The sequence below is a fragment of the Squalius cephalus genome (genome assembly GCF_949319135.1).
Source record: "Squalius cephalus genome assembly, chromosome: 2".
In the NCBI taxonomy this organism is placed as follows: Eukaryota; Metazoa; Chordata; class Actinopteri; order Cypriniformes; family Leuciscidae; genus Squalius; species Squalius cephalus.
Window position 1 is genome coordinate 54,922,690 of NC_137123.1, and position 22,624 is coordinate 54,945,313.

Consider the following 22,624-nt stretch of genomic DNA (forward strand, 5'->3'; position numbering starts at 1 on the left):
AAGCGGAAAAGTTTTAGACTGACAAAATGTTTGAGGCTAAAAATGTTGGTCTCTTTTCTAATAGTAACTGTAGCATCCTCTCTAAAATTATTAATTATTTACATTAGCTATTAACTGTTTTAAATCGCGCCTGTTAGCATTTGACCCAGCTGTAGTAGTCTTACTTTATGGGTATTTTTTATTTTTTTTGTGATGAAATGACCATTAGAAATTACTATATTCAGAGGTGGACAGTAACAAAGTACATTTACTTGAGTACTGTACTTAAGTACACTTTTTGAGTAGCCTATCTGTACTTGAGTATTATTTTTCTGGAAACATTTTAATTTAACTTCACTACATTTGAAAGACAAATATTATACTTTTAACTCCAGTACAATTCTGTCAAGGTCCTTGAGTAGAAAGTAGTAATGTCAGTCAGGGGATGATTTTGGATAGAAATGAAAGTCGGGTTGACATTTTCAACCACAATACAACGTCTGTCCAGCGTTGGAGATTAATGTCAATCTGACGTTGGATTCTGACATCAATATGATTTTCATTTTCAACGTTGGGTTTGGTCTTCTAAATGCAAATTTTGGCATTGTTTTGGAGCACACTATCTTATAACAGTAAGGCTAACATATTCATACTAAAAGCCGAACAACTTTTAATAGGGCACTATTTGAGGGAACAGCCATTTGGGTGTCCGAAACCATCGTGGACGTTATTGAGTGCACTTTTCAATCTCACATTCAATCCCACTACTGGAATAAATATGATATTGATATGAGGGTAGGTAGGCAGGAATATATTCAGAGGCATAAGGTACTGTAAGTATTAACAATGCAACAATAAAACAATGCATTGACATTTACTTTTTACTTTTGATACTTAAGTACTTTTAAAAACAAGTACTTCTGTACATTTAAAAATCAGTCTTTACAACTTTTACTTGTAACGGTGTAATATTTGGCCAGTAGTATCTGTACTTTCACTCAAGTAAGGAAGTTGTGTACTTTGTCCACCTCTGACTATATTATGTAATTTTATATCATATTAAATGATCTAAAATATTCTGTGGTACTGAAGGGGGTTTGATATTTATTGTTTTATCTCACAAACAAAGCTAAACCATCAGACAATAACATCAGCCAAAATTGTAGGTAAGTGTTTCACTGTCTCTGCCGTACTGAAGTAAAATTACAATGTAATGTATGTTTTAATGGCTTTGCAATACAAGCATCATAACATTTGTAGCTAAATACATCACCATGGTACTATAAGCAGGGTTGAAGCTTCACATTGCCCTTACAAGCAAAACATGTGAGATAACATTATTTTAACAATGATTTATGGCAAGGACCATATCAACATCTCAAAAATCTGAAGCAAAAACTATGCATTACTTCCTCCAATGCACCACAAAACAGCATTTAAGCTCAAATTGAAAATCGTAAATAATTCCCAAATAAATAGAAATCCTCCAAGTAATACCGCTTACATGTAGGTTTAGAAATAATTTTATTTTGTCCACCACTCATGTAAATATACAGAAATTATGAATGGATAGATAAATTTGTATTTAACTAAGAATGGCAGTCAACTGCAAAGCTGTTGGGTGCTCCATTTCTTTAGTACTTTCACTTCCAAATTTCGTCCCATCATCCGAAATATTTTCAGACAGGAATGAGAGATACAGGCAGAGATTCTTAAAGAGTTCTGCAAAGTGCGCCGTACAGATCTACTTACATTGACACCGGCTGGCAGCTCTGATAACAGTGGATCAATAAAAGTTCATGAACCCTGCTCAATGTTCTAGACAGAGGATGATGATGAAGACTTGTAACTGTAACTGACTGTGAGAAGAAAGTGATAACTGGTTCTCCTCTACAAGCAGAGAATGTCTTGCACTATTCATCCATTCATTGGATTTCGCCAAACAAATCACCTCAAATTAAACATAAGTCCCAGAGAATAAGCATACAAAATATCGCATTTACAGGTAGCATCATTAACGTGGTTGATTATATTCAATAGTACGAGCGTTTCAAATCTGTGTCGGATACTGTTTATTTGCAGTTTTAGACTTCTGAAGACTACAAGTCTATTCAATAAATTATATGATATATTATACTCAGAATGAAAATAATCAGATAACGATCAGAAAGGACCAGCATTCGGACAAAGCAAATATAGAGCTTTGTTTCCTCCTTCTTTCTTAAGTTATTGTGCAACACAAAGCTTATATCATGAGCTTTAAAGCACAGTACCAGGATCTTGATTTATTTACGATTGCATCTTTGCACCAAAGGTCCTTTCCTGAGTCTGTAGACTGATGTCTGCCTCCCCATTGGATGTGGTGTCTCCTCGCTCTTAACGTCCAGCCTCATCCTGCGGCATATTAAAAATGGCTAAAATCTACAGTACATCAAGTCTCTATGTACTGCTTCTGAGAGTGCATGCAGAATATTGCACTACTTTCCCATAACAAACTACTGCTTGGAAAGCCCTGCTACTCAGACGTCAGTGGATATATAGATGCAGTGCCACAGCGCAGCTTCTGCGTTATAACTCGTATGCCCTGGAGTGCCTTCGGAGCAATAAAGGAGGGTCTGTTCCTGGAAAACGAACAGCGGCGGGCGTGATAAAGGAATCAGATGGAGACTGGGCAGACGATGACTTTGTCCTCCAGCATTACACTGACCACCAGAAACACAAAGTACAGCAGGAACATTAAGAAACCCAGCAGCTTGCTCATCCTCCACTTGCACACGGCGATGGAGATAATGACGAAGAGGAGCATGAGGAAGAGCAGAACGATGGCGCAGAACAGACCGTTGCTGCTCACGGCCACTGGAGCCATGTCGTTCAGGAATGCAAAGAGTAACCAAGGAAATGGCAGGCTGGGGACAGTGAACAGACACAGGGCCACGTATTAGAAGCTTGTTTTAGGTAGTCGATGCAATTCAATGAGGATTATTGAGTTGATGATGAAGATTTCTCACCCCACAGTGATGTCAAATATGTTGGAGCCGACTGAGCTGGAGACGGCCATGTCGCCGAGACCTTTCCGGGCGACAATAACACTGGTGATGAGATCGGGAATGGAGGTACCAGCCGCTAGAATAGTTAAACCCATGATCTCCTCCGTTATTCCAATAGTCTCGCCAACCTGCGGGAAAAATTTGCATTGGGTGTTTAATGTGCACAAATATTAATCACAGTTGATAACACTATGATAAAATGATGCTAACCTGATATTAGCAACAACTGTCGTCAAAGAAATTAAGACTTTGTAAGCTTTTACTACATTCCTAAATTCATTTATTATGATTTTACTCTAGTAGCACGACAGGAGAATGCGGTAATTTGGCTATTTTGGTGGGAATTATGGTTACCATGGTAAATCTCTGTAAGGGCAAATAGAGTGGTGCAGGTATGACGTCACTTTGTAGGCCAGCCGACATTTCGCATCACACTGGTTCCCTCGAGAAAACCCCAATAGGATTTCCCCAAAGGCTTTTGGATTATCGCTAAAAACAAGCTCTGTGATCAACAAAAGTTTATGATACTTGCACGTTTTGTCCATCAAGATAATTATCACAGATGAACACCACTTCTGAAGCCTAAATGCAGTCGCCAGATGTAAAAAGCTAAAGGTAGGCTATAAACAAACTACACAATGGTCCCATGAATTTAACGTCCCCATCACTAAACTTCCGAAAACTCTTTCAGTTTTTATCTAAAAACATTTTCCCAGAACGTTTGAGTTAGAATAGTTTATAAGAGCACAATTATAAGCATAATGAGGCTGTAAAAGCGGACTGAGTTTGCCTTTTCTACTTGATGACGTTTAATCTCCTCGTCAGCCTCTGTAGTCCCATTTAGCCACTTGTTAGCAACCGCCATATGTAACAGCTTCAAAAAATCTTGAGTGGGGTAATACTGATGTATTTTATGTCGTAGAATAAAACGTGACAGTGTCTTGACCTTATTTCAGCAATTTAAGCAAAATCCCATTCAAAAAACCCATTGACTTCAGGACGATGGAACCGGAAGTGCTAAAATGCTAACTCGTTTCCGCTTTTTGGACTACAAAGTGATGTCATACCTTCACCACGCTATAGAGCGCAACAGTGCCCATCCCCTTTTTCAGCGTCGCTGGTTCCGGAAATTTTTTTTTCATTCATTTTTCTCATAGGGATTTTAAAATAGTCTTCGTTAAAGAGTTATAAGCCATGAACCAAGCCAATCAGCTGCGAGGTGAATCGCAAAACTACAAACTTTGATTTGAAGTACAAAGGTTTTTAAATCAGACAAAAAGACAAAAGGTACAAGACTGTGTACTTAATGGTTTAAATGAGGGAAAGAACTACAATCCCATGAAGCATTGCAAACAGCATAATCGAATTAAAAACTTAAAAACTTTAATAAACTACTCAATTACAACTGTCGATTATGCTATATGTATTAAAAAATATACTTATATTAATTTATTGCAAAATATGCATATATATATAAACATTTCAGCCTTTTGAAAGCGTAGGGAGATCGACTCGATTACATCATTTGTAGTGCATTATGGGAGTGGGCGGAGCTAAAGAGCTACTTTGGATGCATCTCGACTCTCTGATTGGTGTAATTTTCTGTACAGCATCATGGGTGATGTAGTTTTTCCACCCAGAATTCCAGCGTTAAACACGATTTAAAAAATAAGCTGAAATAATGTGGGCTGAACAGGTTTATAAGTTATCGAGTCAAAATGCTGTCATCATTTAATCACCCTCAAGTTGTTTCAAACCTGTATGAATCTCTTTCTTCTGCTGAACACAAAAAGAAGATATTCTGAAGAATGTCGGTAACCAAACAGTTGATGGGCCCCATTGACTTCCATAGTATGGAGAAAAAAAAAATACTATTGAAATCAATGAGGCCCATCAACTGTTTGGTTACCGACATTCTTCAGAATATCTTCGTTTGTGTTCAGCAGAAGAAAGAAATGAATACAGGTTTGGAACAACTTGAGGGTGATTAAATGATGACAGAATTTTCATTTTTGGGTGAACCAATGTTATAGTTGATTCTCTGGAAATCTGTCTGAATAGGTTTAGAAGTGTTTCTACAGAGGGAGCGGATGCAGAGCTAGAGAACAGTTGCCTCTGAGGAAAATGACAAGAATAGCTAATTGGCTTTAGGATTTGGCAGGTTTCATTGTGCTGCTCTGAGTTACAGGTTTAAAACAGAGTGATAAGGATAGATCAACCTTCACCTATGACTACCTCACATTGAAGATAACGCTCCTCTTTCACTCAACAGTTCTATTCTTTTTTGGACGTACAATATCCCTACAGTGTGCCTAATTTCAGAGTATTGCTAACAGTAATTTAAATACATAGGTAAAAGAAAGGGCATTAGAACAGGTGTGTGTGAAGACATTGAGGTACCTGATGAGCCCACCACACCATCAGGTAGGAAAAAATAGCAATCCAACAAATAGATCCCAAAAATGTTAATGGGAAGAACCTCTTTGATGTCTATGGAAGAATAGAGGACAGAAGGAAAATTAAGGAAGGGGTGTCATACTATTCAAATATATATACTGTGTACATATAAATATATATATATAAACACCAAGCAATCTGTTTGTTTCACAGCCTAAAATAGCAAGTGTTAGAGAGGGAATAAGTCTTTTAGTACCACTATTTCACAGAACTTGCATGTTGCACCTTTAAATACAACGGCAGGATCTGCTTTGCTGTGTGCTGTTATAAACAGCATTACATATGTCAGTTTCTCAAATGTAAAAATAGAAAATGCTACTCGATCATACATCTCTGCGGACATCTGGCAGTGACAGCCACAATGGAAAGACGATGGGGAAGATTAAGACGTATGTTGCTCGCTTTCTCGGTGTGTCTGGCCATGCCAAGCTCAGAGGCTGGTCTTCATCTTCCTCCTCCTCCTCAGCCTTTGAGATAAGAACCACAAAAACACAGTGATGTCAGTCAGTTGCCGGTGAAATTTTAGTATAGAGGGTATGCATTGACGTCACTTTCCCGGCGGAACGCGCCCCCCTCATTGGCAAAAGAGCTGCTGCGTGACTGGATTTAATAGGGGAAACTGCGAAAACGCGAGTAAAACAAACGATTATCAGTTTAAACTAAAAGCTGGACTTTGATATAGTGTTCCTTACAACTTACCAAAGGTCCAGTGATCCATGGATATTGACATCCAGCCAGGAATCGTGTTTCCTGACATTTATATGTGCCTGATTTCGATGCCGGGGAAATACATGAAGCAAATTTACCTGTGAACGCTTTATATAAATACAATATTGGTAGGCCTAAATTTGGGCGATCACTATCAATGTTATATATATTCATATCGTCCAGCCCTAAAACTTATATAGTTTTTTGTCAGTGTTTATTTAAAAACATCCAATTATGCAGATGGTAAATATTTAATTGATGAGCTGTCAATACAATATATAACAATACAATATTTGCAAAATGATAACTGCAAATGCACGTTTTGCTGCTTGCCAGTTGTTTCTGTGAATTGCAGCAATCCATTTGCTTCTCTGTTCTGAAGTTTCAGTGCACTTTACAGGCAGTCTGTAAAAATATACCTCAGATTTCTTGTCAAATCTAGTTTTTACAGGTAATCGCAAAGCTCCCATTTTGGATGTGTTTTGTGTGTTTTTTGTGGCATTCACGCTGAAAACAAATGCTGCCGCTCAGAACTGCAGTCACTCCGGTCGACGCCGGTGACGTCACGCGCATACCCTCTATTAGGATCTTAGGAATTCAGATATATTAACAATTGAAGGGAGTATGCTGGACATGTCCGAGATGATCTGGTCGTGTTTAGATTATTGTGTATGATGACATTACCTCTGCTCCAACACTGCCATTCATGGGCGGAGTGACTTCTACCTCCACGTTACTGCTGTTGGGAAGGTTCTTATCGGCTAGAGAATAAAACAACAGGAATCTCAGTTTAGTCATTTGAAATCTTATTTTAATATTACAATATGTAATAATGTGATTTAAGCACTAACCCCAGCACTATCAGCAGATTTTAAAGATATTTACTAATCATTGTATCTGGTTGTAGGCTGTGGCAAAATAGGAAGGACATTTTTTTGAAAAAATCCAAATGTTGCTGCTGATGTTATTATGCACAATTCATTGCAAACTGCAAGTTTCCAAAGAAAAAAATGCTTGTCTTTATAGTATTCTTTTAGAAGTTCTGCATCAGAAATGACTTTTCGGCTGACGTCACCAAATCACCAATCATTGGAATGGCCACTTTTCCTTGGATAAATGGCCAACCCTGCTGTGATCATCCAGATTTTACACAAAATTGTCACAAGTGTTCCACGTTGAATTTGAACAAAACATTTAAACTCACCAACACCATTTGCCTCATCTTCTCCCTTTTTTCTTGCGATCTTGTGTAGAATTGATGCCTTCTCCTTGAACTTCCCTGAAGTTTATTATTTAATTAATAAGACTACAACTCTGCAACGTGAGTCAATATGTGTGTATATTTGTAAATTTGAAGTGTTTGTTTTAGCACATTACCGTCACTGAGAGGATCGAGTGTGTGAATCATTAGCTGGAAGATGCTGTTTCTCATGAGAGTGTTGTGGAGGGAGGCGGAGCTTCCTCCTCTCTGGAGGCGGGGTTTAGCCTATAGGGGCAAAAAAAAGAAGAAGAAATATTGTCAGATATCTAATTGTATTGTCTATCATTACCTAAATTATGCTGAAAAGCGTATGTAGATGTTGAGGACAAGTGCTGATACTTACAGAAAGTTTATTCTCTTCATCTACTGCAGTGATAACCTTGAGAGAAAAAAAGAGAGAAACAGAACTCATTGAATTCTAGAAGAGGGGGAGGTGGGGGGGGGGGGGGGTCAAATTAGTTTAGACACCTAAAATACATATTCTTAGATAACTGAACAAAAACAAAGAGAAGGGGACTTTTAAGGCCACCTTTAAAATAGATCAGATCAATCTGTCAACATGTAGGTAACCAAGAATACGATAAGCTGTTACACAGAAAAGCTAAAAACAGCTAAGACCTGCTGTAGTTCTGGTCTTCTGCTTCTACATGACCCTAAATAGCACTTCTTAAGTATTGTATAGGAAGACCTAACATAGAATTTTGACCCACCATCAAAATACCATCAATAACAGTTTCAAAGACACCACTAAAACCAAAATATAAAAATCACTCCTTACAAAATTCGGCCTCAAAATCTCATTCAGATGTAGCCTCGCGCATTACATCCTTTCAAACAAAAAAGTACTGCATTTAATACCATTTCCAATAAATATGCAGTAAGTCAACCATATAATACTACACTAAAACTTATGAGGAAAGGTGAATTTTTTTAATATTATATTATATTATATAAATGTATTTTATTAATACTTATTTATATTTATATATTTGCATTTTATTTAAGTTTTTACATAAAAATGTATATATATATATATATATATATATATATATATATATATATATATATATATACATACGTTTATTTATACGTTTTAGAGTTTTAGAGCCAAAAAAGTCAGAATGTTTTTTGTTTTTTTTGGAACTATTTCATAAGAGAGAATAAAATATTGTTAAAACATTTTAAATACATTTACACTTTACTTTCCAAAATGAGTTTCAGATGTGAAAGCTCTGCTCCTAAAGGGTTCAAATAAGCTGTATTGAAATAAGCGGTTGCCCAGTGGGGTGGCAGCACCAGCAGTGTCCTCAAGAGAAAATGAGTTGGCTCAGCAGAGACACACGAGCAGCCTTAATTAAGCCTAATCAGCCCAGTAGAACATAGAGGGTAAGCACGTTTCGCTTGTGATTAGCGGGCCCTGCCACTTGCTCTCTGTTCATGTTCCTCCCTCCCCAGCTTTGGTCTTTCTGCAGGTGGAAGATAAGCTCTGAGCGATGCCTGTGGAAATAGAGCTGAGCTCTGTGTGCCCAGTGAGCTTTAAAGCAGAGGTCAGCCAACAGGAGACCAGCTTGCTATAGCTGTCTGACATTAACGGACGTCCTGCTGCTAGGCCAACACTGAGTTAAGGCCGTTCGCACCAAGAATGAAAATTACATTAGCGTTATGTTTATTCTTTCCAATTGCCATGAACATAACTGCAGCTCAAACTTTAAAGTCAGATGGATTCTGATTGGCCTTCAATACGCTTCAGAAAAAAACGCTCTAAATGTGATTCCAACAATATAATTTCCTTGAGTCAATCATTATTGTTATAGTTGTGGTGTGGCCTTCGCTATTCTTGTATAACGTTATAGTTTTAGTTATCATTCTTGAAGTTGATATTTTACCACCTATTACACTGGCATTCTTCAGATTATTAAAATACTCTTTACACTAAGAAAAAATGTATCTTTTGAACTGTTCACTGAAAGGTTCTTTGGGGAATCCAAAATGGTTCTTCGAAAACCCTGTTTTGGAATCTTTATTTTTAAAAGTTTAGCGCAGATGCAAATGCACATTCACGTTGCAAAACTCATTACACAGCAATCATATGAACATCTTTTTTTAACATAAAATTAAGCACCAAATGGTCCAAAAAAAAAAGAGCATAACCAGACCCTCAAATCTGAACCCTGCATCAAGATCAGTTAAAATTACTGGTGTTTAAAGCAAACCATTTTAAACATGGTAAAAGAATTGAGGTAGAAAATGGTTTGAATTAGTGTATATTTTACTGCATTTCCTTTACAAAGTAGCACATTGCAGAGACTGTCCCCATTCATCACAAAGCCAGTTGCATGAATATGCGATTCAAAATCATCTTTGCCCTGACTTTTTGAGCCAATCCCCTGAATCATAAATCATTCTGAAGTTGCAGGAAAATTACAGTACTGGTGGGCTGATGGCACCACCACAACATGCACATTTTTAAGCATTTTGCTAGCGACTAGCTGAGATGTGAAAGGCAGAGGACAGGAAAAAATATAAGTCCATTTCATGTCTTTAAGAGTCATCCACAAAGGAAAAGAATCAACCTTGTTGAAGAGCTACCATATAAAACGATTTCTAGATGTTTCACCAGTCATGCACACAGTGCGCATGCAATAGCTTAAATTCTAACAGGATGACCTGTCGACATCATGTGAAAATGTTAGAAAATAAACAACTGACCTTGTGAAACCTTAAATTCTAAACTTTATGCATGACTAAAAATGGATTGTGGAGGTAAAAAAAAAACCATTTAACACATGTTATATAACTTTGTCATTGTGTTTGGCATGCCATGTACCCTTACACAAGACACAGATGCTGCTGATATTGAAGTCAATGGGATCAAGGGCAGTCTTACCAAGAGCAGCTAATGACATTTGCAGAGTAACAGTTTTAGCAATTAGTTGGACCAATTAGCAAGCTGGATCCATGCAATGCCACCATTACAGTATAATACTGCAAGCAAGCACTATATATATATATATATATATATATACATATACATATATATATATATATATATATATATATACATATATATATATATACATATATATATATATATATATACATATACATATATATATATACACATATACATATATATACATATATACATACATACATATATATATATATATATATAGAGAGAGAGAGAGAGAGAGAGAGAGAGAGAGAGAGAGAGAGAGAGAGAGAGAGAGAGAGAGAGAGAGTCACTGTGGAATTACTGTTTTTTTAAGCAATGATGCAAAAGTCAATTTTCAGCTTGTATATTCATTCTTTTCATTCACTTCATCACCCTCAATTACAGAGTTTTAAACCTTGATAAATGACGGTAAGAAATGCAAACACTTTATCTTATCACTCCCAAATTATTTTAAAAAACTAAACCAAATTCAAACTTCCCCAAACTTTAAGTAACTCCATCAGTCTGCATCAATCAGTATAACAATGGATAAATAGACTGTCCGTTACATCACAAAAGCAACTGAGCAAAGTTCCCATTAGTCTCCTGGCCTGATGCCTTTACTAATGAAGATAATTCAGCATGATGTAACGGACACTGAAGATGCTGAATCATCTTTGTTTCAAATGTATCCAGCAAAAGATCCAATTGAGCTCGATAATCTTGTGGAGTTCATTTCTGATTATTCACATGGGTCATCTGGGAACTTGAATTGCCTCTATAGTGTCTCTCAACAAGGGTCCTGTAGTTAACCAGAGAAGGCAGGTGAGCACACTAAAGAGGCTTACGGTGACAGAGGTAACCAATTTTAGAGACAGATGCATTTAAGGATTCACAAATAACCTTACACAACAAATGACACCAGGTTCTCACACTCTCTTTACTTTTCATATTAAGTTAAATATCCTTAAGCACTTAGAATTATGCTTAAATTAACATATTACATAACTAGAAAGTCAAAAGCACTACTTGTTTTTTATAAGTCAGAGGGCACTTAGAATAGTATACAGAACCACAAAATGAATTACGCAATGCAATGTTCTCTCAAGAAGTGTTTGTCTTATTTTGAACTCAGATACACAGCTGCTTTATCACCTAAAATGCATAACCATCTACTAATTATTTAAAAGGTTTCAAATTATCCATAGTGCGCAGCACGGTGTAATTATTAATAATTAAAAATTGTCTCCCAGGTAATTGTCTGTTGTAGGACAGATAGTGAAAAGGGTTGTTGTAATGTTCCCTATTCCCTCAAAAGGCGTCTTCAGAAGGCAGGTCACTTCCCTAAGCACTAAGAGTCTTTTTACTTTGGTTGGCGTCACCCCTTCTAAGCAGTTGATTTGGGATTACAAAGGATTTCAGGTAGGAGTCATAAAATTCAAACAGAGATGAAGATTTCCGCCATGTTTCAGAACTTACATTAAACGCTAACAGATACAAAGGTCTTACCGCGAAATAAATCCGATGTCGTGATTCAAAAACCTGCTGGTTTCCCTCAATACTCTATATTTGAGTCCTGTTTAAAAAAGAACAGGACACCTGTCTATACTTAGCAGTACTAAAAGGATCACGTCTTATTGGATTAACCCGAGCATCGGCTAAAGGAGCAAAGAGCACATGTCCCAACTGCCCTATACCAACCCCCTGACTATTCATTTTAATTTTAGAAGTCTTTCTAAACCAAAGCCATTTTTCATTCCAATCCAGAAGGGTGAAAATCATTTGTAAAGTGCTCTATAACACCGTCATCTTCTACTAGGCCTAACTGTCAAATCAATTCTAAATGAAAAGTGGGAAACATTTTCACAAGCTTTCTGGAATCATATTCCCAATGTACTGTGGTGACATTCCTACATTTAAGAAGCAATCTACCAGCAAAGAGCCATCTAACACTAATGAATGTGGGTTTGTATAGATAACATGCTACTAATGGTTCTTAAAAGTAATGTAAATGCCCCTGATGCATTTCTAAGAAGCCTATCAAAGCAGCGCGGTTGGCTGATTCACCTGTGTTCCATATGTGGGACAAACTGCATCTGCAAACAACAAATCCGACTCCAGCTGTTTGAACGAAACACAGCAGGTTGGACAAGATACAAACGAGAGCTTTAAACCTTAACTGACTTCATACAGGCCTAAACTATACCAATAATACATTTCACTAAACTGATATATCCAGATTCATGTTAATTTGACAATACATGGCATACAATCATATGACATCTAGTTGTGGGTTAATATACAGTGGCCACAAAACCATTTGGACACTTTTGGACATGTTTAAAAATGCTGCTGCATTAGTGAGTTCTGCAAATAAATTTTGCTTTTATAAACTGTACTTATACTGTATATGAGGCTAATTTGTCTAAATACTTTTTGGAGCCACTGTTCAAGTTCTTACCAAAGAATTGTAATAGAATCGTGATCTACTGGAAATTTAAAAATCAGCTGCATATACTGTGTACATCGAAGTTCCTTGTGCCAGTCAGATTTATGCTTATTAATAATGCGTATTTGATAGAGAAATAACTCCACCCAGTTGTTGTTTGTGGTGTTTGTCCTATAATAAACATGTAATATTCTATTATGGACACACACACAAAACCTTTGAAAAGTTCAGTAAACAGTTGATGTGAATCTAGACGTTTTGCACTGTAATTTTTATTTTTTTAAAAAGAGTTTTCTAATGACCTAATCAGTATTTGTATCGTTTTTCCCAGTACAAAAAAATCTACAAGATTGCAAACATTGCTGTTCATATATCTTGATTCTTAGTTAATTGATCTTACCGTGCTGGCAAATTTAGTTTTACTTGTTTAAACACAGTACATACAAAATTTAGTGAGGTTTATGCTTTAAACCTAAAATTCTCTGTTATAAGAGAGATGTTTGGACAAAATTCCTCTGTTATAATTGGCTTTATTGACACCTCTAAGGCTTTTAATAGAGCTAATAAGACAAAGGGGTGTGCCTAATAGCATACTAAGAATTTTGGTATCTTGGTATGTACCAAATGGTGTGTGCCTATGTCATATGTTTGCATTGTTTTTGTTTTTTATTTTCTCTTTTATATTTTTCTTTGGTTCCACTTTGTGGTGTTGAAAGTGCTCTATAAATAAAGCTGAGTTGAGATGAGTTGAACTAAAGGGATAGGGACTTTAATTTTCCAGATTTTTATCTGTCAGGGCAAGTACTAAATGTATGTACTAAAACTAAATATTTGGGGCATATCATTAATGATGAAATGTGTGATGAAGAGGATATGTATAGGCAGCGTTGTATGTTATATACCCAAGCTAATATGTTGGTGAGAAAATTGTATGTGTGTATATGCTGCTACTTTGTGGGTTAAGTTTAAAAAAAAAGTGAGCCTATGTTTATTTGTTGGCTGGATAATTCACAGAATTCTATTATTATGCTGTTGTCAAAGTGTGGTGCAATACCAGTCACCTATTAGAAAATATTCGTACTTTTAAATGTTTAGTATTGTATGTAATTTTGTGTTGTCTCTTTTTAATGGACCTTGAGTCTGGACATAACGTTTTGAATTGAAGTTTTTAAATTGAATTGATATCATGCAGCTTTGCTTCTAAATAAATAAATTTAGTTCGAGTGATGATATTAGATATTTGTTCACTGCAAAACAAGACTTGTCACAAATTCACAAAACCAACCTGAAGAACTCTCTGAGGTAATATCTACAAAGCTAACTGAGCCAAGAAAATACAAATATAGATATCCATCCCTCTTGAGATGTCTGGCTGTTAAAAGGCTTTTTTAGCAAAAGGGTTGAAAGTAAAAGATTGTACCAACTTTCTTCCTTTATATCTCCATCTTGCCTCATCTCTACTACTCTTGATCTCACTCTCTCTTTTTCTGTTGGTACCGCAGGGGTTCTGGTCTTACTCAGCTGATTGTGTACTCAGAGCAGTGTTGTCTGTTCTGTCCAGTTGACACCTGATAGAAAGCCTAATCCGGCTCAGAGAGGTGATAAAACTGTCTGTGTTCTTTTCATTGGGAACGCTAATTCTCAGCCAATATTTGCGTTCAACTTCCATTGCTACTGCAATCAGCTCCTTAGTTCTGTTGTAATTGCTCAACAACCCTAGAAATGACCAAAATCCACCATAAAAACCAGTGAGCATCGGCTGCTCGCTATATTCACAAAGCGTAAATCAGTGTTTCTCAACTGGTGGGTCACGACCAAAAGTGGGATGCTTTTGCTGATGCAAGACTTTTATTTTGAAAGACTTGCGTGAAAGCTGTTGACACTTCTGTCAGATAGATAGCCTAAGTGCCTGAGAAAAACGCGTTGTCCTGATTCAGTAGCTGCTGTCAGAGGAGATACTAGGCTCATTTGAGATGAGCAAAATCTGCGCAGAACCGGTCACCGCGAGATGCATGCCGGTTAGAAATGTGTTCGAGGGCGGTCTGCCCTGCTCTGATGTCATGCTGATGTTACGTATGTCAAAAAAACTCTCACGACGGCGAGGCGGACGTGTCGGATTCTGCAGTTGGGCTCATTTGCTCTCCACCAACTGCGCTGATCAAAAGCATGATGGGAAACGACTTGCTGACAACACAGCTTAATGCTCATTGATTGGTTTAAACAACCATGATGTATTGTTCTCTTTTAAAATGTTTTTTTTTTTTTTTTTTTTTTTTAAATAAACTTGCTTGTTTAAAAAAAAATATATATTTATTATAATAGGCCTATATATGAAGAGTTCAGATGCAAAAGCCTCTAAGTACCATCTGAAATTTTCTTCTAGAATGATCATTTTTATCAAGCTCATATATTTAAGTTAAGTAATTTCACTTAAATGACAATTAATAGGTCATTTTCATTGCCATTTACCGGTAAGTGAAATTACTGAATTTAAATATACAAGCTTGATAAAAATGATCATTGTAGAAGAAAATTCCAGATGGCACTTAGAGGCTTTTGCATCTGAACTCTTCATATATATATATATATATATATATATATATATATATATATATATATATATATATATATATATATATATATAAAAGTGGGTCGTGGCTTATAGACCATGGGAAAATGTGGGTCCCATGGCCAAACCAGTTGAGAACCACTGGCGTAGATGTTGCCATGTCTTTTTGAATCAGTCTATTTATTGGTTTCCTTAATGTGCATAAAAAGATGCAATTCGACATACTACCTTTAAAAAAATATATTTATTTGTATTGAACATATTCGCTGGCAAAAGCATGGAAATATAGTTTTACCTTCCACCTCATATTATATCCATCCTAAAAGTGTTATGAGCAAACAAAGTTTCTCAGGACAACAAAAGGTTTCCCCCTATCTCAAGGTTTTTTTTTTTTTAACCATCACCATTGTCCCTTTAAGGGCACAAGGGCATATTTCAAAGTGCAGCTATTGCACAATGGTGTATATTAGAGCAAAGTTATTGTTAAATGCTAGCTATAGCACATCAAATTCATCTTCATAATATACCAGTGTTTCTCAACCTTTTTGACTTGAAGGCGCCCACTGTAAATAATATAAACTATCTATAGTTATATTAGAAAGATATCTATATATCTATCTACTTTATATATATTTGGTGAGCCCCACTGGTTTAGAACCACAGTGATATACTGTTTCCTAACAGGAGTGGAAGGAGAGACATCTGTAATTCACATCCACTGAATACCACCTTTGACCTGGGAAGCAAATAATTCGCCTGGAGTAATGCAACTCACCTTAGGAGGAGCTTCAATGTCGTCCACTTGATTCCTGAGTAGTTTAGTCTTGATCAAAGTCTCTACAGACGCATTGTACTTCATAAAAGTGACATAGGTAGCGTAACAGCTTAACAGCGCAATGCTCTCACCATAGGTAATGTGGTTATCCAGGAAGAAGACAATCAGCATAATTAGTCCAATGATATAAAAGGTGACATCTCTAAACAGAGGCCACCAAGTGAGGTTGAGAATTTCACGTGAAAAGAGAGCGCACATCCCGATCACGAACAAGATGTTGAAGACAGCAGAACCCACAATGGTCCCGATGCCCACGTTGCTGTGTGAGACGAACACCCCGATCACAGAGGTGAAGAGCTCGGGTGCAGAGCCTCCAGCGGCCATGAAGGTGGCTCCCGCCACGTCGTCCGAGATCTCCAGTATTTCTGTGATCACGGTGAGGGCGGGAACGAAGAACTCGTCGCACACGATAGCGAGGGCGACGAACATGTAGATCATGCCGAACATATGCAGCGAGACAGCACCCTGCCTCCTCTGCTCCAGTGTGAACAGATCCACAGGGTAGTCGCCCTGGCTGTGTTCATCGGTTGAGGCCATGGCGATGGGCGTATCTGCTGAAACATTATGCTCTTCCTTGGAAGACAGGACAGTTCTGTGTGGCACTGGCTCTGCAAGTCCCTCATGGTTGGCGAAAGAGGTGAGTGGCATCCATCTCGGGAACGGGCCCAAAGTGAGGGTAAAGGCACTCCAGGACAGGAACAATGTGAGGGCAGAGAGGCTCAGGATAAAACCAAAAATCCGTGAAGGACGTAGTTTCCTCCTGACATGCTGCAATCGGTGGCGCTTGCTGTTCCGCTCCAGAGGGGTGCAGTATGACCCCAGTTTGATGCTGGGGAACGTGGGATCCATTGTTGACGGGCAGCTTGGGGGTCCGGTGGTCTGAAGTCTATGGAGTGCCGGTCATGGTTACACTCCTACTCTACTTAAACCTGACAGGAACAATGTACTCCCCGATTCCTCGTAGGGTCCAGAATCTCTAATGGTTTCCTCATAATAATCTCTGAAACACAACATATCACAAGAGTGTGTGAGAGAGAAAGATTACTCTTTTGGATAAACAATCACAAATATCATAATTACCAGTATGTGATACCAAAATATAACATTTTAGTATGACTGAATGGCATGAATATTCATTTTATTTATTCATCCTACTTCATTTAAGTAGGATTAACATAACAGATTTCCTCAGCCAATCAGGTATCTGGCTGTTAGTCACCTTGCTGTAACCTATTAACTTCCAGAGCGTATCTGTCTTTGCAGTAAATCTAGCAACATTTTTAATACTACAGGTTCACTAATCAAAGATGGAAATGACAGATGACAGATGCTGTGGTTTTGGTTTGGCACACATACAAAGCTCTCTCTCCCAGTATAATAGTGCCATTGAGCTGTAGATCTACAGTAATCGGATTGACAACTGGACTGTCAACAAAGCAACAGAGAGCTTAACTTTTCTCACCTTATTTCCTACTGTAACTTCTAATCATTGAAATTATGTCAATGCTCTGTGCAGATTTGGCGATAGACCATTTTTATCTTCCCACAGTTTCATAGTTAAAAAAGAGTCGATGTTAATTGCCATGTTGTAAGAAGCAAAGACATGCACTTGTTAGCTTTGTCCGCCATATCTGACTCAAGTTGGTGTAAATGCAAATGTCAGAATGATTCAGTCTTATTAGTCTTAAATAAAACCAATTAATTTAGATGTTAACACATATTTTAACATGCCATCCAACATGTCATGAAAAGGTCACTTTAGATCACCCTGATACTGTATATCAAATCATATTAGACACCTCACAAGTTATCGTTCTCCTTTTTGGAGGCCTATATAGGCTACCACGTGAGTCCTAAAATAGAATCCAATCAGATATGATTACCAATCTAAAACAGTCTAAACCACTGAATGATACGTTAGTTACAGTTAACATTGCCAATAATTAGTGTCTGTAAATCAAAAATGTAACAATCACAGTGTGCAACCACTTTTGTTCTGATCTGTATAGGTTACAGGAGGACATGTGCTAATGTGCCTTGAACCAATATATAACCACTATAATCCCTGTACTTACACAATGCATACAGCTAATAAAGTAACAATTCATTCACACATGAGATATTAATCCAATAAGCAAAAAGAGTGTCGCATGGCTTATTTCATTAGCAATGTCAACAATAAGATAAACCAATAAATAATTACATTTATTATATAAAAATGATACATTTCTATTATAAATAATTCAAATAAATGAATAATAATAATCATTAAAATATAAAAATGATCAAATTAAGCAATTTTTCCACCAAGTATTATAGCTCTGTAGAAAGACGATTTTACAGCTTCAGCATTGCTCATCCAAGTCAGAACAATAATTCATATTTTAACTTAACATTAGAACCATGAACAACTCGTTGGTTTTTTTATTTATGCATTTATATCTTTCAAAATGTAAAACTCCTGGCCGCTTCCTCTGTTGAGTCCATCTGTCAAGTTAAGGATTTAATCGGATCTATGGGCCACTGTTATCCTGATTTACACAGCCTTTAGTTTTACCCTAACTCACAGTATATCCCAGCACACATACTTATATATATGTTTAATCAGTAATCATATCTGCATGATAGGAATATTAAGAAACAAATCAGTAAACAGCTGAATGCACAAGCACAGTAAATGAACACCACTTGCATCGGTGACCTTGATTTAAAGACATTTATAGAAAATCTCCAAGTTGAAAAGGATAAATAATCATCCCACCATTTCACATTCATTTAATAGAATTACCTTATGTCTTTCTTTGTATTTTTGCATTGGGCTTATAGATCATATACACATGAAAAACTCTTCATTAAGAAATTATAAAAACAGAAACACAGGAAAGACATGCCAAATGCCAGAATAGCACTATTAAATAATAAATTTACCTTCACATCTGGTGGTTTACCGTGTATGGTGAACCTCTCAGAAGAATCCCACAGACTTATGGACACCGACCACTTGCTGTTTCACTGTCATGGATCAAGAATACTGCAACTGCTGCCACAGGTTAAAGGGGAGGTCTGATCTTTCCTCTCTCGCTCCCTCCCCCGTCTCACTCTCTCCTTCCTTGCCCCATCCCTTACCCATTCGTTCTGTCCTTGCCAAGTTGGTTACGGAACCTGTAATGGTGTAAAGAACACATAATGTGTCGAAGGGGCATAATGCGTCATTTTATCATGGAAGTTTTCGAAAGTACAAATATTCCATGTACTCTCAATCAACATGAGATGATAAAATGCATGACATAAAACAATTAGCAGAATCTTTGTAAAATAATTGGTAAAAAAAAATGTTCACCTTTTCAAAACCCATATTCCACTTGTAAACTCATAATATTATTGTTGTTGCACTTTGATAGAGTAGTTAGCAGTTGGAGGATGCATGGATAAAAAACCTAATATTACATAATATTTTGCCAGACTTATATATCTCATTGCTCATCAGATTTAGAGGGGATTTTTTCCAATTCTATGAACATCTTTTCTTTCTCTGTGTTCAAGTACTAGTCTAAAATAGTCATCTTTAGCTATGATCTCACTCTTGAGTGGTCATCTGTGTTGCAGGGTTAAGATTACCTTTAGCCACTCTCTTAAGCCATATGGCAAATATTATGCAATCTCCACACCGCTCCCCTCCCACTCCATCCCTCCTTTCAGATAAACTCTGTCTTTCTCAAGGGCCTGTTCCCAGAGACAGATGCATGTCAGCGAGCCCCGCACGCAAGGGCAAGATATACGCCAATACCATAGAGTCCTGAAGCAGCTGTAACCCATCCCACTCTTACTGGACCTAAAGCTGTCATACAGCCCCATAGATTGAAGCCATAGATTAATGCATCTTTGTAAGGAGAAGATTAGGCCTGTAAGGCCAGAGCTTTCGCTAGGCTTTAAATAGCATATGAGCGCAGCATGCTGGATGCAGCTGAACCTGACCCTGCCCAGCATAGAGGACATTTCAGCTTAACTATTGACTAATTCCACCTCCAATCAACCACACAATCTTCCAGGAAATGGGCCTTGCAGTTATATGGAAAATCATGTAGAGTGTGCAAACACATCTGACCTGAGGCTAACTCTGTTCTGCAGGGTGAAACATCCTCCTCCTGCGGTTCTTGACGCTCTGGAGGTTCACACTACACTGTACAAACATTGCAGTTTAATTTAGATTGCCTGTGGTTGGTTTAGGCATTAGGATGGCATGGTATAGGTCTACATAAAATGTTATAACTACATATTACACTCCATTAGTTGGTGACAACAAGTCTCCATGAAATCAGAATTGACCATTTTTATTTTTTATAGAACATTGCAGTATTTATTAAAAAAAAAAAAAAAAAAAGCAACATCCCTTTTCTATGACGTTTTTACTGGCGCAAGGGTAGGACAACCTGTCACTCACATGACATCACAGCAATAGCAAACCACAACCATCCAATAATTCAATCAATTCCTGTTAAACAAAATGAAGTCCTGCCCTTCATTTTTTCTTGTTCAAGAAGCCAATTTGCTCGGATATGCCTCACAATTGGGATGATAAGACTATTGCAACTTCCATTTCATGCCGACTTAAACTACAAATATCTTCTTGATACTTATGTCGCATCCATGATTTATCCTCCTGAATTCAGTGATGAAACAGTGACCTCTGACCCCAGCTGTGTGTCTATGAAGAGTGATGCATCCATGACCACCATAATAAAGCCACATATGATGCCTTTTTCAGTAACTAGGGTCAATATTCATACATTCACAGTGTTATATAAAGACACATAAAATAATGCAAAAAACATAAAGCCACTACAAAAAAAATTTGAGGTAAAAACATTTTAAAAATTCAATTAATGAGTGAGTAGATTAAAAATCAGTCATTGTGTCTTCTTCGTAAGTAAAAAGAAGGTCTGGCTACTTTAGCAGCAAAACCGCTAATTACTTGCTTATTTTCGAATATACGACTTGTAGGACTTTCTTACTGTGAGTGGCTCATTGTGTTGAATGACACTGATAGGTGTCCACCTTATTTTTTTCGTAAAAGCAGGTGCGGCCATTTGAGGCTTCCGGTGTCATCCGCTTCCAGTTAAAAAAAAAAAAAACTTGCACTTGTATGTTTAACCACAGATGGCGACAGAGAGCTAGTGCACCTTTACATGAATAACATCATTTTACACACAATTTTAACCGTCATATTGTAACAATTATGTTTTGACATTTTAATAAATAAGCCTACGTTTGAATAAAAATGTGTGTCCTTAATATTTTTATAAATAAGTTTATAAATGACGTAAAGGCAAATCAAAGACATACTGTACTCGAAGTTACAATTTACAGTAGCATGTTACACGTCGGACCGGACTTGATTTTGTCCATTGGGAATTGATTGGATCGTTGGATCATAGTGGTTTGCCATTGCGATGTCATATGAGTGACAGGTTGTCCCGCCCTCGCGCCAGTAAACACGTCATCAGAGAAGAGATGTTGTTGCAAGAGGGAGGGGGAAGTTATATTTGATTAAAGATTACAAGGGCACTTGAAATTAATTATTTTTATTTATTTTTTTTAAATAGATGTGCATGGATAAATCATACTGACCCCTACAATGTGATCAAGTAGTATTATCTTAATTTCAAACCATAGACTGTATAAAACAGTTTCAAACTTGTTGTTGTTGCTATTAAATTATGGCCATACATTTTATGCATAGCCTATGTGTATAGGATTTGGTAGTGAGCAATGCCATGCTGCCTGGACAAAGTTCAAAACACAGTGACCCCTATTGCTGTTCCTTTGGTCCATGGGCCAGAAAGACAGAGTGGCAGTGCCGCTGAGCAGTTACTGTGATTCTGAGGCCAGGAGATGAGTTCTAATCCTATTTTAATCGTGGTGGGATTAAGAAGACACAGCAGATCCTAATCTGCTCAGATTACCCATGCTGTTTCCCAAAGGAAGAAGGAGGGTTGTGTAAGCAAGTGCAATTAAGGTGATTTAAACATCGCGGTTTCATTCCCAGCAAGGTCTCGAGGTCTCCAGGTGGACACTAACACCCCTAAAATTTTGTTAAGTGTGTATGCATATATGTATTATGTATAGGCTACTAATGTTACAATTTACGTTTCATATTTATACTTTAATGTTTGTTGGTGGATTTCAAGGAATAAATAAACTTTTAAAAGGGCATCAGTGAAATACAGCGTTATTTCACTAATACCTTATGAGATAAAGATCCACACTTGCAATTATTCATAAACCATGAAGACTCAGGCAAAGGTTAATCTGTAGCCTAACCGTGTCACGTGAACCATGACTGGCTTACTGAATCGTTGTTTGCAATGTTCTGACAATTGTTGT

General features: G+C 37.1%; 1 protein-coding gene across 3 annotated transcripts; it reads right to left on the reverse strand.

Moving 5' to 3' along the window:
- Positions 1-1,057: 1,057 nt before the first annotated feature.
- LOC307173779 (solute carrier family 24 member 2) lies at positions 1,058-21,306 on the reverse strand. Of its 3 annotated transcripts, XM_079897168.1 has the most exons (12): positions 19,859-20,074; positions 19,169-19,402; positions 16,181-17,240; positions 12,455-12,508; positions 7,796-7,831; positions 7,569-7,677; positions 7,396-7,470; positions 6,876-6,952; positions 5,813-5,950; positions 5,427-5,516; positions 2,988-3,154; positions 1,060-2,885 (listed from the first exon to the last, which is right to left on the reverse strand). In XM_079897168.1, the coding sequence occupies exons 3-12, from the start codon at positions 17,087-17,089 to the stop codon at positions 2,636-2,638; spliced, it is 1,905 nt and encodes a 634-aa protein (XP_079753294.1). In that variant the 5' UTR covers positions 17,090-17,240; positions 19,169-19,402; positions 19,859-20,074; the 3' UTR covers positions 1,060-2,635. The 3 variants fall into 3 exon arrangements, with proteins under 3 accessions (XP_079753295.1, XP_079753296.1, XP_079753294.1); XM_079897169.1 differs by lacking the exons at positions 12,455-12,508; positions 19,859-20,074 and adding an exon at positions 21,253-21,306 and having other exon boundaries at positions 1,058-2,885; XM_079897170.1 differs by lacking the exon at positions 12,455-12,508 and having other exon boundaries at positions 1,058-2,885; positions 19,859-20,010.
- Between the last annotated feature and the right edge of the window lie 1,318 nt (positions 21,307-22,624).